At 35.0% G+C, this 18583-nt stretch overlaps 1 protein-coding gene across 1 annotated transcript in view; it reads right to left on the reverse strand.

Annotated features, from left to right (window-relative positions):
- Positions 1 to 18104, reverse strand: part of ELAPOR2 (endosome-lysosome associated apoptosis and autophagy regulator family member 2) — a 90270-nt gene extending 72166 nt beyond the window's left edge. Inside the window, exons 1-4 of the mRNA XM_052000654.1 lie at positions 17909 to 18104; positions 15973 to 16120; positions 10979 to 11065; positions 7448 to 7553 (exon numbers count right to left, since the gene is read on the reverse strand). Of these exons, the coding sequence (XP_051856614.1) occupies positions 7448 to 7553; positions 10979 to 11065; positions 15973 to 16120; positions 17909 to 18072 (505 nt within the window). The 5' untranslated portion in view covers positions 18073 to 18104. The remainder of the gene's footprint in view (positions 1 to 7447; positions 7554 to 10978; positions 11066 to 15972; positions 16121 to 17908) is intronic.
- Positions 18105 to 18583: the final 479 nt, after the last annotated feature.

The raw sequence follows: 18583 nt of genomic DNA on the forward strand, positions 1-18583 counted from the left end.
AAAAATGTAACTTTATTTCTTCCCTAAGTCCCTACAAATTTATCCATGGATTCCTTGAGGGTTAACAACCTCTACTCTAGACTCTCTCTAGCTGAACTTATCTACCCCTGAAGATTCAATTATCACTTCTAGCTAAGTATAATGATAGGGACAGAATCAAAGAGTTCCCTAGAGAAGGAAATATCATCTACAAATATATATCAACATCTTCTTTATATGCTATAATCTTAGAGAATTGCTTAGATGAAGGTTAAACAACTTGACCAGAGTCAAGAATTCACATCTTCCTACTTCTACTTCCCCATGATGCCTCCTACTCATTTAACAGTGGTGATTCTAAAGCCCATACAGATTGGGCACTGACCCAGCCTTTTCCGAGACCAAGGGACGTGTCAAAATATCAATGAGAATTCCTTTGGTCACCATCTCCTCTGTTTGACTGCTCCAGATAGATGATTCCCAAATCGATACCACCAATTTTGTTCTCTCTTTATTACCAACAATTTGCTGGACATCACACAAATATCCCATAAATATCTAAAACTCAATATTTCAAAAACAGAAGTCATCTTTTCCTTTTCTTCTCAATTTCATTTGATTAGGACTTAATACTGGAATCATCTTTCACACTTACTTCTCCCTCACCCCTCACATCCAATCAGTTTATTCAATTGTCAGTTCTACCTCCACATGACTTCTTATATCTGTTCCTTTTTTCTTTATACACACAGCAATCCCCCTAGTTCCTATTAATTTTCCTTTTAATGATTGAATTACCTTTTTTCAAACTTCACTTAAGTAACACACCATCTATAGAGATACCAAATATTCTTCCTAAGGTACAGTTTTGACCATATCCCTTCCCTAATCACAAACTTCCATTGCTCCCCACTGCCATTCAAGAGCTTCATCTTTAAATTCAAATACCCTTTTCAAGGTACTGGCCACCTACTATCCAAAGCATTCTCAAGTTGTCAGAATTTTTTCCCTCACCAAATAACCTAGTATAATTCTGTGCACACAATAAGTGATTAATGTTGGTTATGTTGAACTGAATTAACATATTCATCTTCTCCTCTTATTAGTATGAAAGCTCCCTGATAGTACTTTGCCTCATCTTTGAATCTTCAGCACCCAGTACAGCACTACATATGCCGTCATCCTATCTTATATTGTAGATGCTTGGTCAATATTAACTTGTTGAATAGAATCTAATGAACTCTTCCACCAAAAATTAATTGATGGGGAAATTTTGCCACTGGGTTCAAAATAGTTCTGCCACTTACTATCTTTATGATCCTTGGCAATTCTTTAAGCTTCAGTTTCATCTATAAAATAAGGTTGGACTACATGGCATTTAGAGTCCTTGCTAATCCTAGATCTAAATATCACTTTTAAAACTAAATGCTTTTTTTTTTTGATCTATGTGATTAAAAAGCCACCAGTGTCTACTTATTCAAGTAAGTTAAATCAAAGCCAGGTGCTTAAAATTTGCAATGGACAGAGTACTAAATTTGTAGTCATAGTATGGGCTTAAATGATTCATTACTCTACCTCTCAAATCCTAGAAACATAGATTTTGAGCTGTTTGGGACCTCAGCAGCCATTTAGCATAACCCTTTCATTTTACATGAAAGGACCTGAAACCCAGCAAGGTTACATTACTTAAACAAGATCACAGAGCTAAGTGTCTCAGGCAGAATATGAATACATGTCTTTGTAACTCTAAGTTCAGAACTCTGGAAGTACTTTATGGAGAGCTATTTTTAATTGAGTGGGAAAGAGGGAGAAAGAGCAACAAATTTGCATTCGTGATTTGTTGTTTTTATTTTTGCTTAGTTTTTTTTTTTAAAATATTAACCTTTATTCATCATAGAATGAGGAGCTTGGAGTAAGTATATCCTAGGAACATGTCATGCAACAGGAAAAAACAAACCTAAAATGTGGCTACCACTAATTTAGAAAGTCAATTAACCATACACACAGAGTTCTCTAAAAACAGTGATATAAAATAAAATATCACTTCTGTCTGAAGCTATACTATACTTCTGGGACCAAGTCAAGAACCAAGTTACTTAATCTCTTTCTTGGTCTGTTTCTTCATCCAAATATAAGGTATGATCCCTTTTTTATGTGAACAATTTGGTTATTGACAGAGGTAGAAAAATAACAATGATATAAGGAAAACTAATAAAACCAATTGTGAAGAAACACAGTCCCTCAGACAAAATATAAAGGAGATCTAGATTGTTCTGAAAACCAGAAAAAAAAACTCCCCTTTAGATAAATGTACTGTAAGGGCTTGTTTGAAATCAATTCAATGACTGTGATGAAGATGGTTTCAGGGCATCATAGTCCATCAGCTCATATATAGGTAACTGATTTTTAGAGTTTAAAAGGTTATATTTGACAAAATTATAAATCAAACAATTATTTGAAGAATTATTTAAGGAATGTTGGGTTCATATATTGTACAAAAATTTCTTGAGTCGTATCATATGAGATAGAGTTGAGTCACAGAGCTCCAAGCAGCATTCATTTGAATGCATAAGAAGTCAGAAGGAGAAGGACCCATAAAAAGAAATAGACAAGAAACAGGGAAATGAACTGAGTTGTGAAGAAGTCACAAGAAACCCGGGAATGAATTTATAAACTGATAGGAACTAGATTAGAAGACTTTGTTGCTGCATTTTGGGGAATTTATCGACTGCAAGAGAGGCCCTACTATGTAATTAGATGGAGAAAGGTTGGGTCAATTGAGAGAATTCTTCTGGCATTTATGTTGATGATGTGAAGAGTTAGATCCTAAAGCTTTTGGAGGGTTGAGTTTATAGCTCTAATATTATCTATAGGCTGAGAGGAAGCTTCTCAGGAATGCCCTTTATTTTCTGGTTTGAGAACTAAGAAAACATGGTTTTTTATTTGCTATGAAAAGAGGACTAGATTTGCTGAGAGCCCCACTCAAAAAAGCAGAATTCCTTTGTCATTTGTACATCTGAAAAGCTTAGCAGCTCTCTGGCTTATGGGAACTGTCAGTCACTGGAAAAAAAAAAAAAAGCATAACTTTTTTAAGCTTCCTGTTTAGAGGTGGCTTTGAGCTAAAAGAACTTGCCACTGCATCATGAGCTCCAGAGCAGAAGAGGAGCAAGCTTTAACAAACAAGAAAGCAGTGAAGACCAGAAAGGTCTTTATTTACAGAGAAGTAGCTTTGTGTATTATAAATTAATTCTAAAGGGACCAAAGTCAACAAAGCTTACATTTCAGAGATGTGAATTGCCCCTAAGTACATGGGTTTAGCATTCATGTATCTTCCTGCTAGGATTCTACAAATGCATGTCCAGTTTCCCATGGACTCCACATACATTAGTAGAAAAATGTAACCAAAGTTTGTGGGTCAGCTGTAATGTTTCAAATATTGCTGCTCTGACAGTAAAATTTATAATTATTTTGTGAGGAATAAAATTTATGATTATTTCTGACCTTTTCTTCTGAATAAATACTGTGAATATTATTTATTGCATTTGTCTAATCATTTAGTACATATTTCACTGTTAAGAATCAATGACATCATAATCATTGATTGAGCATAAAGGCGAAATACACTGGTAGTAACACAAGAGTTTTACACACACACACACATACATACACACACACACACACATCTCTGTCTCTCCCTCCTGCTAGACTCTAGAATTCTGAGAAAATAGTAAACTGCAATCAAATGGTCATGTTCTACCTTATCCTCTTCCCCAATATCAGACCTGCTGGTATAAAGGCACATTGGAGTGACTGAGTCATTCCAGGGAGACAGATATGGAGAGAGAGACAAACAGGCAGACAAGGCAGACAGAGACACACAGAGACAGCTATTCACAGAGATAAATAGAAAAACCGTTTCTGCATTACTCCTGGGATACATGTAAAATTAGGAAGTTATACTACAAGATTTCTAAAGCACATTCCAACTCAAGTACTGAAACTTAAGATTCTAACAATCCATTGAAACTTGGGAGTTTTCTGACCTGATTTGTGATTCCTTTCTTGGCCAGCAGATGTCCTTATTCACTAACGTTAGCAACTCTGTAATAGTGTATGAGCTCAAATCATTCAATAATGGAACTGTACATTTAAAAGATTCACTGTTTTAATTTTTGAAAAGTATCCTCTGTGCTGGATGAGCTGAAACATGCCTATCCCCACATATCTTGTTTCTTTATTTTTTTCCAGTAATAGACAGAACCACAAGAGAGACAATAGACTTGCCACTTAAGGGATAAGGGAGGAGTTATTTCATCTTACCTTCCATTGTCATATTAGTAATTTGTGACATTTTACATTTTCATTACATTTCTCTTCTCCTGCCTATGAACATACTCAATTTTCCTTTAAAGTAAAAAAAAAAGATTTTTTCTGAAAGACTCACCTAAACATTCTCTCCATTTTCTTGATACTCAGTCATTCTTTTTAATCTGTTTTGCATTAGGGTCTCATTTTTCTGAAATTGTTCCCACGAAATTCACCAATAACTTCTTAAGTCCCTAATCAAATAGTATTTTCTCCTTGGTGTTTGTTTATCCTTGGTTTATCTTTGGTGTCTCTGTAATATCTATTTTGGTAGTATCATTTCATCTACTTTTAGTGTTAGGAGATCATAAACTTACTAATAATAAGATATTAATAAGAATAAGATAATTTACACACTGGATGGTGATTTACAAATAGTTTTATAAATATCTCATTTTTATCTTCATGAACAACCTGAGGAAGTCCTCATTGAGAGATGAGGAAATGGAAGCTGAAAGAGATCAAATGATTGGTTGTTCCTCCATGACTTGAAATGACCTTTAAAGTCATCAAGTTACACATTTTTATAAAAGAGGAAACTGAGGTGTAGAGAAATACATCAACATACAGATATTTGTAAGGAATCCCAGTGAGTAGAGAATATTAGTGTGTCTCAGCCATGTCTCATTTTTGCTGAGAACATGCTTGCAGTTATCTAATGAAATGCCAGAAAGCATAGAAAGAGAAAGTGGGTCCCTCGAGATGAAGCATCCTGCACCTGGAAGACTGCTTTGTCTCAAGAGTCATGTATCAAATGAGAATACTTAGTATAGTGCCTTCTTTGTTCTTAGCTATAAAAACCTGTTAGTGGAAAGGGACTTTGAGAATCTCACCCTTGAAGGGATACTTTGCCTGGGATAATTTTTCCCCACTCAAGACTTTAAATGGCTGTGACTAGGGATTCTCCCAGCCAAGAAATTCAGATGTTGGTGATGATGATGTTATATGTTTGTTTGTTTCTTATATTGTCTTTGTTGTTATGGTGATCACTGTGTTTGTTAATTGTGTATTACTTTTATGCTGCAAGTTGTCTCTTTCCTTACGTTTTGTTTGAATCAAGGTTCTGAGAAGTAATAAATTGCATCCACCCCCCTTTACGTCTGAGTTTCTTGAATGTGAATTCCGAATCTAGATCCAATCTAGATTAAATTTATAGTATTAAGTATTAATCCAGATTGTCTGACTCCAAATTCTGTGGTAGCTGGGGTTTTTTCCCCACTGTGCTTTCTTTTTATGGTTAATCTCTCCTTGACTTCCATGAGCCTGTGCTTTCCTGGTAGTACTCCTACATCTGACTGTTTCTTCTGTCTTGTTCCTTCTATCTTCTATAAAGAGAATTTCCCTGGCCTCTGGACTCTTCCTTTCTTGCTATCCTTAAACTTTTACTGTGACACTACTCAAATGACTCCTAAATCTACATCTCTAGCCTCAGTTCCAGCCTTATTTCAACCAGCTACTAAATGTGATATATTGCTTTGTTCCTCAAATTCAATACCTCTAAAAAAGAGTAGATTTATTTCATCATCTTACCACTTGTCCTATTTTCATTCCCACTATCACCAATGAAGCTCAGATCTTATTTATCTCTTACCTAAACTATTATAAAAGCCTCCCCATAATCTCCAGTCTCTCTCTCCTCTAATCCTTCTCTTGCATACATGTGTGTGTGTATGCCAGATTCAGTTTCCTAATGCAGAAATTAATCACCAAAGAAAGACTTCCAAAGATGAGTCTTACGGCTCCAAAGACTCAGTAGAGTTCTTATATCTTATCTGTTGAAATCCTCATGCTACCATACAAAACAAAAGAAGCAGCAGCATTGTTGTTGTTTTCTTCCCCACAATATAGTCTGTCATACACACACTTTGCTCAAGAAGGAAAAAAAATCTTGACCAAATACTATCTCCCAAGCACATCTTGCATTTTCCTTGCCTCCATATCCTGGAATGTCCTCCCCCACATCTCTACCAATTAAACGCCTACTCATCTTTCAAGGCTAATTCAAATGCTATCTTCTCCATGATGTTTCTCCTGATTCACTGTGCCAGAATTTATTTTTTCCTCCCCTAGACTGCCATAGATAGCACTTTGGACCTCTCTTAGAAATATAAATAGATTCTGTTCCATTTGAACCACAGCTGGCGGAATGTATTGAACTCTCAGGGATGAATCTTAGTTCACAGTTATCGTTTAAGAAAAGACATTGAACAATGACAGGAGGACACATCCTGAGGAGGACAATTAGAATGGTGAGAGACCTCAAAACTGTACTATCTGAAGATCAATGAAAACAACTGGGGACTTTGATGTTGGAGAGAAGACAAAAGGAAATAAAGGATGAAGGCCTGTTATATGGAAGGGAGATTAAGTTTGTTCTATTTTAGTCCAAGAGGACAACCTAGGAGCAATGGATAGAAATTAGGAAGACACAAATTTGAGTTAAACTGAGAAAGAACTTCTTAACAATACAAGGTAAAGAGATGCAGAATGGACAGCCACCGAGGCTCATGAATTCTTGTATCACTTGATTTCCTCAAGAATTCTGTACAAATCAACTTCAGGAAAGGACTAAGCAATGTGATTTGTTCCTATCAACTCTTAAGATTTTTCTATATCTTTTATCTCCATCAGTAGATTGTATCCTCTTTGTAGGCAGTAATAATAGTTTTTTTTTTCCTTTGCTCCAATTGCCTAAGATATTGTTCTACACAGAGAAGATTCTCAATAAATAGTTAAAAGTTAAATCACAAGACATGTACTTATCTTTTAAATAAAGTGGAAATATAATGGCATACAAAATGACATCCTACAAGCAAAAAACCAAATGGCATATAGCAAGGAACAACCCTGGGTTCTCTTTAAATCCAACTTGGCACACAGTACATTAATTCACTTTTATTCATCTTTCAAAAAACTATATCAAAGCTACATGTAGTTTATATATACATATATATTTATAGCTATATAGATATACCATACTAAAAACAGTTTTTACAAAGTTAAAGAACATGAGACAAAAGTACATCTTATCTACTACCAAATTTTTTAAAATAAATGAACAAATCAGAATCACATGGGAGGAAGAAGTATGTGATGAATATACCTTCAATAGTGATATTTTTCACTAGTACAGGTTTCACCACTTTGGACCCCATGAGAATCCCCGTGGTCCTCCAGTATAATATGTTTGTGCCTGATTTTAACATGACCTGTAAAGATAAAAGAAAACACTGCAATCAGGCAAGTCTGTGTTGCTTCTAAACATATCAGAAAGCTTACAATCTATTCACGAACACCATTTCCCCCCCTAATTTATTACTTTTTAACATACTTTTTTGGTTTTATGTGAGAGTGTGTGTGTGTGTGTGTGTGTGTGTGTGTGTGTGTGTGTGTGTGTGTGTTTGGCTAGATACTTGGGATTACGTGACTTGCCCAGGGTCACACAGCTAGGAAGTGTTGAATGTTTGAAGTTAGATTTAAACTCCTGATTCCAGGACCAGTGTTCTATCTACTGTGCAATTTAGCTGTACCTAACACCCTTTTTTTTTTCATTTCAGGTCCCAAATCCTCTCCCTCCTTTTCATCCCTCCTCTATCCATTAAAAAAGCAAGAAATGTGATATTAATGTTATATGAAAATCATTTAAAATCTATTTCCAAATTAGTCATTGCAAAAAAGCAAGAAAAATGAAGTTTTAAAAATATTCTTCAGGATGCAGACTACATCAATTTTACTCTAGAAGAAGCATTTTTCATCATAGTTCCTTAGGAATAGTCTTAGATCATTGCATTGGTAAAAATAAATAATTTACAGTTGGTCATTCTTACTATATTGCCATCATGAATAGTGTTCTCTTGGTTCTACTCATTTCACTTTACATCAGTTCATATAAGAGTTCCTAGGTTTTTCTGAAACCTCATGCTCATCATTTCTTAGCACATAATAATATTGGATCACCATCACATACCATATCTTGTTTAGCTATTCCCCACTTGATGGGCATCCCCTCAATTTCCAATTCTTTGTCACCAAAAAAGAACTGTTATAATTATTTTTGTACATTTTCTACTAGAAAATAACAAATCCATTTATATCCTCTACCAATTTAATTTAAAACCAATGACATAGACTTCATAGAGATGTGGACTCTACTACAATTTACCTTAATACTATCTATGAAGGAAAGCTTTATCAAGCTCCTGAATGGAGTGAATAAGACAAAGAAGAGGGAAATTTTCACATTTTTGAGGCTAAAAAGGATAACAAAGTCCTTTATTTGAAATATTTATTTACACTAAGGGCCTTGTTTTATAATGTGAAAGTTTCAATCATACATTTATCTACACAATCATCAGCTACTCATAACTTCTCTGAGAGCTCTGAAAACAAAAAGATAAATAATGAATTTGTTCACTTCTTTTAAAACCAATCATTTCATTAAACTGGGAAGCAACAAGAGCAACAAGAACATAGTGTGACTGCTAACATATATTTCTCTAGGTTTGATTTCCTAGTTTGATATGCCAAATTATAATTAGTACAAAGCAGACAGGCTTTTGCTCCGAGGCACTAACTTCTGGTGAGAGAGTTGTTGAGGCCCAATTTGAACTAAGATCCTCCTGACTCCAGGGCTGATCTTCTATCCATTGTGCCATCTAGCTGCCCCAAATCCTCTCCCTTCCTTCCACCCTTTTTCTACCCATTAAAAAGTCCATCCCCGCCTAAAACACTCAATGGGGACTGGGAGTGAGAGGAAACAGATTAGAGAAATCCATATCTTCCCCTCAGCAGTCACACTAACTTTTGCAGGGAATGAAGAGACATGGAAGTCCACTAAAAGGAATTCTATCACACTCCATTCTCCACCCCCAGAGGATTCCATTCCTATCACTTCCCAAGCCTAAACAAATTTGCCCTGCCACTGCTCTGTTGGCACAATTGCACCTGACTGGGACAGATTTATCTGACCTGAGGATCTGCACCAGGCAGGACTCTTGAGGATACCCAATTCTGTGTGTCCATCCCGCTATCATCCTGCAACTGAATCTGTCCAAGCACTGGAAATGTCACTTTTAAGTCTGATGATATCTAAAGTTGTTTTCTATCTGCTGTTTTTCCCCCTACAGACATTTTTCTAAGTTTAAAATTAAGCTAACTTTCCTCTGCATTTTAGGTTTGTTCAAGAGGAGAACACTTTTCATAGATCTATTATTATCCAACCTAGCACCTTTCCTCTGATGTGCAATGAAAAAATGGGCAAACAGAAACTACATTAAAGAAAGCCTCACACCAGCCACCCATTTTATCTTGCCCAGGAGTACAAAAAAAGTTGAAGAAGTACTTTTCACCTTCTGTCAGGGAAGGCAAAGAAAGCTTTCAGATGACAAGCGGAATTTACACCTTCCCAATCTAAAAGGAGCATTCATGTTAGTGAGCCTGATAAGACACTAGCATCACTCAGGGGACCCAGATAAAGAAATGCCTGGAAAAAGGACATTCCATTAAGCCTCAAAGAATTTGTTGCTGTATGTTGAAGTATGCAGATACATTTGGTGAATCATACTAGAAGTGTGCTATTAAATGTTTAACAACTAGTTCTCAAAAAAACAAAAAACAAAAAACCTGTCCTCATAACACACTTTTAAGTGTAATAATATTATTAACATTTTCACCATCATTTTCTTAAATTTTTGCAATCAACAAAGAAATAAATCAAGTCCTGAATTGTGGAGTTGACTAGTTTCTGAGATATAAATGCTGATACAGTTGCTCTAGCACATCCAATTGTAATGTAGTTATTAGTTGTACTTGTTTTTAAGCATTTCAAAAAAAAAAAAGGTTTCATTGGTGAAATTTAAAGCAATCTCTAACTTTCATTAGTATAAAGCCCTCAACATACTGATTTTGTTATAGCCTATCTCCTGCCCAAAGTTGAATGTGCAGTGGATTTGTGCAGGAAGTCTCATCTTCCTGAGTTCAAAGCCAGCCTCAGACCCTTATCATCTGTGTTACTCTAGGCAAGTTAATTAATCCCATTTACCTCAATTTCCTCATCTGTAAAATAAGTTGGAGAAGGAAATGGCAAACCACTCCATTATCTCCACCAAGAAAACCCCAAACAGGTCACAAAGAGTCAGAGAAGATTTCTGAACAACATCTTCTACCCACTTGGAGGAACAGGCATAGGAATTGAGGTTGTTAGGAACAATAAAAATCTATATCAGAAGGAATTTTTTAAAGACACTATAAATTCATAGGATTTTTATGAATTTAGGGCTAGAAGAGATCACAAGGGCCATCTAGTCTAAATTATTTTACAGATGAGAAAATTGAGACTTGGAGAAAATAAGTGACTTACCCAAGATCACACAAGTACTAAATTACAGAGTTGAAAAGCAAACCTAACTCTGACTCTAGAATAGTACTCCTTTGAATACAATTTCCCTTTTCCTTCACTGAACTTCAATGAAGGCAAATTCATTCGTGACCCATGACGAGGAAGTGTCTATACTTTACTCCTAATTAGCATCCAGTTTTGTTTCTTTCTCTGTGCTGTCAAATTATTTAAAGCCAAATATGGATAGGTAAGTGGAAAAAAATGAAAATCAGAAAGGAAAAATATCATAAGACTTACAGAATGAGAACCCCATTCTCCATTGTCTGTCAATTTTACCCACTTGTCTGTGGAGGAGTCCATCTCTTGGCACTGATCATTTTGTATCTGTGAATTAAACACAAAGGCCCTAATTGAGTATCCTGAGGAATAATTTTCATGTGCTTCTGTAGCCAGCACGGACTGTGCATAAAAAATTCTAACTATAAACACTTAAACAGATATGGCTCATCATGAGTAATCCCCCAGCAGGACACACAACAAAGCTCCAGGTGTTTAAAGGATGATAAAGAAAAAAAAGTCAAGCCCTGCAGCTATATGTAGATTGTCTACTGCTATGAATCAGTTGTTAGTATTTTAAGGAAACTCTTATGACAGTAAGAAGTATGAAAAGGCTGGATTAGTTGGAAAGTAGTTGTAAATACTTTCTAACAGAAAGATTGCTACATAAAGTAGCATGTCAATAAGAACCAAAAATTAAACAGCTTATCAAAATGTTACCAATAGACGGTTTTCCTGCAACAAATTACTACTTAAACCAGGTGAATAGGTAGATGAGTAAGACCTATATCAAAGTCCTGAATTTTTATTCTACAGCAAATGTTAACCCTACATTGCTATTTAAAAAAAAAAAAAAACTATCAGTGTTAGATAAGTTGGATCTTATCCAAATTGTTTTTTAAAATAATATTTTTTTTCTTTCCAATTACATGTAAAAATAAATTTTAACAATTTTTTTAAAGTTTTAAATTCTAAATTCTCTTCTTTCTAAAATGGTAATCAATTTTATATAGATTATACATGTGCATAAATTACTAAATATTAATAATTACTATGGTTAACATGATTTCCCAACATTCCTCTTATTTGGGACAGTATAGTTCTTTTCTTTAATAGTTTACTAATTTCTTTTGTATATGTCATTGTAAAAAAATTTTTCCCTTAATATAATTCTTTCTTAGAATATTATGCTTCTAAGTTATAAAAGAAGGGGAGAAAACATGAAATTATGAAAAATAAGGGATCATGGGAATTGAAGAGGAAAAACAAAGTGAAATTTTGCCCTGGTTTGAATAACAGAGTTGAAAATCAGAATTAGAGTTCTCTCTTATTCCCACCTCCATTGGGAATACCCTCCTACCCTCTGCAGCTCTTTCCACCTTCTTCTTGATCCTAGTTCCAACAAATCAACTCCTCACATAAATTAATCAGGAAAAAAAGGATACTCTGAAGAACTGCCACTACTGTTGCAGAACACTTGATACAACAATATCATTACAAATGCAAACAATTTTGAAAGCCTTGATATCTCATATCAATAAAATGACCACTAGTCCAGAGGATTTATGTCAATGCATATTACTTGACTCCAGATAAAGAGGTGATATATTCAAAATGCACAACAAGAAATTTTTGGACATGGATAATATGGATATTTATTTTATTTGACTTTACACAGTCATCTCAGGAAGTTTGTATTTTTTCCCTTTTCTTCCCTTTTAAATAGGCAAGAGAGAAAAAATATTTACTAATTAAAAAATAAAACTGGGAATGGGGATGACTCACAAAGATCTAGTACAAATAATGATTCCTCCAAGTGCATTATTCAAAGTTATGATTATATAAAATATGGTCATTGATTTGTAAAATGTAAAATATGGTTCATGGTATCATTGGTTCTGGTCTAGTAGAAATATGCAGTCTACAGTTGAACATTTCATCCATACAAGTGGATTCATTATTCACACTAATCAGGGTCATTGTATTAGAAAACAGACTCTGACCTCCAAAATTCCCAAGAATGTTGATACCCAGCAGTTCTGGTTTAATAGCATTTAAAAGTATGCCCTTTATAAATATAATAGCTGTGTGAATACCAATATTAAGTTATCCAAATATCAAGGTTATCTTTTTATCCCTCTTCATGGCATGAAAGTGACACTGAATTCTTCAAACCTATGCCAGTGAAGTTCTGGCAAAAGTTGGAAATTATTAGGAAGAGACTTTGTTATCTATTATGTCATTATCCAAGGACCAGGTTTGCTAAGTTCCTGCAGAAGACTCTTCACTGGAAGGCTGCCCACCCTGGGAATAATTCTTTTGGCCACAATTCAACAGAACTATTCTCTACGGAATGGGAGGGATTGAAATCCGTATCAGTAGAGGAATACCAGGAGAATCATGGATCTTATGTAGTACTCAAAAAGTCACACGTATCAGAGGAACACAGAATTAAATTCAGAAGGCATCTCAGGGGCCATCTAGTCTAACCCTCTGCTTTTATAGCTGAGACCCAGAGGCCACATAGGTATTAAATGACAGGGGAAGAATTTAATCTATTATTAAAAACAAACAAAATTCTGAATATACCCAAGGAAAAAATAAGGCTTGGATTACTAACTACTCTTTTAGCTAGAAGTAATTTGAACCAAAGATCAAACCCAATATATCTAGGTTCTAATTAGTGCCAATAAGGAATTCCCTGACGTCATCTTCTGCATTTGAATTAACATTATTCAAAGTTGTAATTGTGTAAAATATAATAAATAGCTCAATAAAAATATGTAGTAAGAATTCTAAGAATTCAACAATTTCAGGATTTTTTTTTTAACTAATAGGGACCTAGCAGGTATAATGCAAAGACATTTTTTCCCAAAGGAATGCAAAGGAAATGGAGGACCTGGATTTTAATCCTAAACAGCAAAAACTAACTCAATGACCTTGGGCTATTTAATTAACTGTTCTGGTCCTCAGTTTCCTCATCTGTAAATGGAAAGACTTGCCTCTAGTTTCCTCTAAAATTGCCTTTAGCTCCAACATCTTATAATTTTCATGGCTACTTGCTTGAGCAAATTTCATGTGTTGCAGACCATTTAAAGCATACAAAAATTTGTTTGCATCCTGCTGATGAGAAGCATTGTCATTTCTTCCCTATTACTCATCATGGATCAACAGAATGAGCCAGAAAATTAGACTTAAGGTGAAGAGCAGAAGCAGCCTTGGAATCTTGGGCTGATAAAACAAGGAAACAGAGGTACTAGACATCATTAAACACCAGGGTAAACAAAAACATCACCAGTGCAATGAAAAAAAAAAAAAAAAAAAAAAAAAAGGAAATTTATGCCTATAGATCTCAAAGCATGTACAAGTTTTCCATGGGAGAGATGAAATTAGAATCTCCATTTAAGAAAGACCCCAAAGCTTGCTTATATATCTCACTCCTCCTAGGGCTGCTCCCTGAACTTTCTCTACTGTATTCCAGCTCTGCAACGTGAAGTTTACTCTAGCTCTAGAACAATTCATACCTCTTCTGCTCTCCCTCTGATTGGATGGTTCCTCCCAGAAACTCCATTTAAAGAAGGAGTTCAAGCCAGGCAGGGCTCATTTCTCCCCAAGTTGTCTCCAGATTTCCTCCCTGTTCCCCGATGATGTGTATCCTGTACCATCCCACTATTCTCATCACCAACTTTTAAGCTTCTTTTTATATTGTCTTCATTAGAATCAAAACTGTGAGGTTTGGGACTTTCTTTTTACTTGTATTTGCAGGCCTTACTACATACCTGGCAGACAGTAAGTAAGCACTTAATAAATCCTTGTGGACTAACTGATGTAGAGAAATTAAAGAGACTGGATAAAGAGGTTTAAAGGAGCTTATCCAAAGCGGGCTCCCAAAATTTGCCTTTATAGGCAGCACAGAATATTGAGTTAAGAGATTATCTGGAAATTTTAGCCAGTTTAGCCTGTGCCTTATTAACTCAACTCATTGGAAGGGGGGAGAGAAGGAAAAGAGGGAGGGAAGAGGAGAGATGGAAGGAGGAAAGGAAGGAGCTGAAGTTCAAACCACCTGAATACCTGCTTCTCTTCCCAATTTCTTTTTACTTACGCATCCACAGAGTCTCCAATTTGATCAGTTATTTTTCAGTCATGTCTGATTTTTTATGACTCCGTTTGGGTAGCACAAGATATAAACCATTAGATTTTTGTCTACTCTGGGAAACATTTCACAAATGAAGTGGTTGCTACAAGAGCAAATGTGTGCCACTTGGGTATTGTTTAGCACTTTAAATATTTCATTGAATTTTAGAGCTGGAATGGGATTTAAATATCATTGCATCCAACTCCTCATTTTAAAACTATTTTTGTAATTAAGGGAAGAAAAAGGAAGGGAAGGGGCAGAAAAGGAAAGAAAAGGAAAACACATTTACCTCAACACAAGGGTACAGTGTTTTTGCAGCCACTTGAGCCACAACAGATATTTTCCAGTTTATGACAATTAGGCAGCTGTTTTTATCTATAGTGGCTAAATCAGTTAAAATAGCTACTATTCTTTGTTATGATCCCATTTGCCAGTTTTCTCCAAATCACATGTGAATTGTCACCCTTGAGATAAACAAGGCCCCCAGACACAGAAATTCTAAACTCATTTGCATTTCTGAAATATTACATATGAATATATCTAAATGACTAATTAAATCTCACAGAGAGGCACATTTTAAACTATTATGAAAAAAGAAGAGCCCTTTAAATTCAAGCTGAAGCTTCTATAAATATATACAATGGGATTTTAACAAAGTAGTGCCAGTGACAACTCCAAATAAAAGAGAACTTTCCAGGAAATTTCAATAAAAGTAAATTCAAAGCAAAAGGCCAAGTATTAGCAGCTATAAAAAGAAAGTGAAATTGTCAATTATCACTTCGCAAAGTAAAATCATGTGATTAGACAATTTCTAATCACATTATTTCACTTTCCTCAGCAATCCAAAGGTAGAAAGAGGGCAAAGCACTAACCTGTTTTTAAAAGAGCAATTTAGATAAAAAGATATGCAATTTAAAAATAAATGAAATACAAGCAGCTATAAGAGATCAGTAAGATTCTGGTTACATAGGCAATGGGGTGAAAGATAGAAAGGGGAAGCAAATTCATCTGTGCCTTCTCATTTAAAATCTCAAGTATCTAGAGAAGTTGGGGAGGGGGAGGATGAACAGAAGAAATTCCAGCGTTTTAAACCCCTTACAAAGAATTCAAAGAAGATGTTGTTGTCAATATATTGGTATTCAAAAAAGACATAACCAGACTTCTTTAGGTGCACTGCGTAGATTAAAGAAACTGTGCAGTCATCTCTATTTGATTCAATGTAATTTCCACGAGGAATCCAGGAAGAGCTGTGAAATCAAAGCCAAAAAGAATATCATGTTAGTGCACAGTAGTACCTTCTCTTCATTCAAATATGTGACTGGGGTAAGAAAGATATTGTCTCATGAGCCAAAGTACTGGGCAATGCAAAGAGGAGACAGTTTCAGCAGCAGCCTTCAAACCCCATACATCTTACAGGAAAATGTAAATTCCCTCTGCCACCTAACTTCTTGTATCTGGTGAGAAGCTCTAGGATTGATGGCTTTGAGGTAGCAATTTATCACCTCAAGTGTGATCACTAAAAATACTTAACTGTTCATTCTTTTTAGGTAGAATAAGGTAGACAAAATAGAGGCATGCTTCTTAACTTTTCATTAACAATTAGTCATAGCCTGCCACACAAAGTCCCATCTTCCTTAATGATGTACTTCACTTCAAGTCATTGGACTGTCAATGCTATATAGCCAGTTTTTTGTTGATAAATGTTTAACAACAGACTCTAAACACACACACACACACACACACACACACACACACACACACACACACACACACACACACCACTTGTAAGTTTAAATTGCACTGACTTTTTTTTTAACCTCTCTAAGTCTAGACAGTAAGCAAAAGAATAAATCAAACCCAAAGTAACAGCATTTGCCAGTTTCAAAGATGTAAATACTCCCAACTGAAAATTAACAATTAGCTCACTTGAGCTAATAAGGGTACTCGACAGCACATTTCTGACTGTAATTTATAGTTTGTTCCCTGGGAATCTTTTCTAAAAAGGGGAAATTTAATTTAAGGTCTTAGGATTCTAAGCAAACTCCTTTCTAATGTTGAATTTTCAACATAAATGTCATGCAAAAGCCAAATTTCAGATGAAAAATGCATTAGTCTAATCTCTACACACTGAGAAGTTTGTTTAGAGTATATTCATGATAATAAAATCTCAACTTCAGAAGAAGAGTTTGGAGTTCATCATGATAGACTTTTTTGGACCAAACTGTGATTTCATTGGAATAGGGAAATGAGAGCTCTTTCTACCAATGTATAATGGCCTCCCAAAGTAATTAATAATCTTAAAGAGATTGAGTGATTTGCCCAAGTCACACAAGTAATACATGTCAGATCTAGTTTGCATGTTCTCCCAGATATTCCAACTTCAAAAATATCTTTCTTTCCCCTACATCATATTTTAAATCTAGATGATGCATTTTCAAAAGAAATCTTAAAAGATGAATTAGCCTGTATAAGTTCACAGGAAGAAGCAATTTCTAACAGTATGTAGAAAATTTTTATCCTTCTTACATTTTTTATAGTAATATTTTTGCAAATGCTCAAACACATAAAATTAGCTGAGATGTTTAAACACCAAAACTGTAACTTGTTTATGCTACTTTTATAAGCAGAATATGGGATATGTTATTTTAATGAGTACCACTCAGAAAAGAGATACATTTTATGAATCCATATCCGCTCCCCTTCTTATTAATTCTTTGATAAGATAATCCTGAAAATTTTTATAATATAGCTATGATTCTATGAATACTAATACCAAAAGACCTGTGGCCACACTGAAGTATTTGAGAAGAACTATCCCAATTGAAGCAACCAAGTCCATCAATCCTGTCCAATTTCAGTTACTTTTTAGATGCACTATACATGTTTCTAGAATCCCATAGGACAAAATTTTTCTGCAGATCCTAAATAACCATCACCAATGAACATCATAAAAATGTACAATTTTCCAAAGATTATCAAGCATACTCTTTTCTATTATTTAGTCAACATTAACTGGCCCTTTTTAAGTTTCTTACTTGTCACAGCTATCCGGTTTGTTCTCAGCAGGACCCACTGCTGTGTCCATGAATGTTGCAACATTGGAAAATCCTGCAGGTAACTCATCCCATTCATCAAACTTGATGCCACTGCCCAAGGAGTAGGTACCTTCCTCACACTTACTGCAAACCTGGTTCTTCATTTCTAGATATTCACCAGAAGCACAGGAGAAGGCTGAAAAGAACCATTTACAATCAATTAGTCTTGAGAGTAATCAGGCACAAAGATAGTAACAGTATGCTGTCATTTAAAATACAGTACTATTAACCAAGAGCTCCCCTGGGAAAACCATGAATATAATTATGCAATTATTCATGCTCTGCTATACAATTGAGACAATTCAACCTGGTTTTTTCCCCACCTACATACTAACACTAAAACCAAACTCTCCAATTTTTCCAAACTGGTTCCAGAAGAAATCAGCATATGTACTGTGAAAAACAATAAGCCTTGTTATAGCAAAATATTTAGATTTGGTATATTGTTATTATTCATTCATTCAACAAATAGTTTTTGAGATGTTTGTGTGGAAAGAACTATGTTAGTAAATATAGTATTACTCACTCTTGGATCTCAAAAAGTCTGTCTAATTGAAACATTTTTTTAAATAAGAATAAATGAAGCCCCTAAACCATGTTCTAAAAGAGAAATCA

The sequence above is a fragment of the Antechinus flavipes genome, chromosome 5 (genome assembly GCF_016432865.1).
Source record: "Antechinus flavipes isolate AdamAnt ecotype Samford, QLD, Australia chromosome 5, AdamAnt_v2, whole genome shotgun sequence".
NCBI lineage: Eukaryota > Metazoa > Chordata > Mammalia > Dasyuromorphia > Dasyuridae > Antechinus > Antechinus flavipes.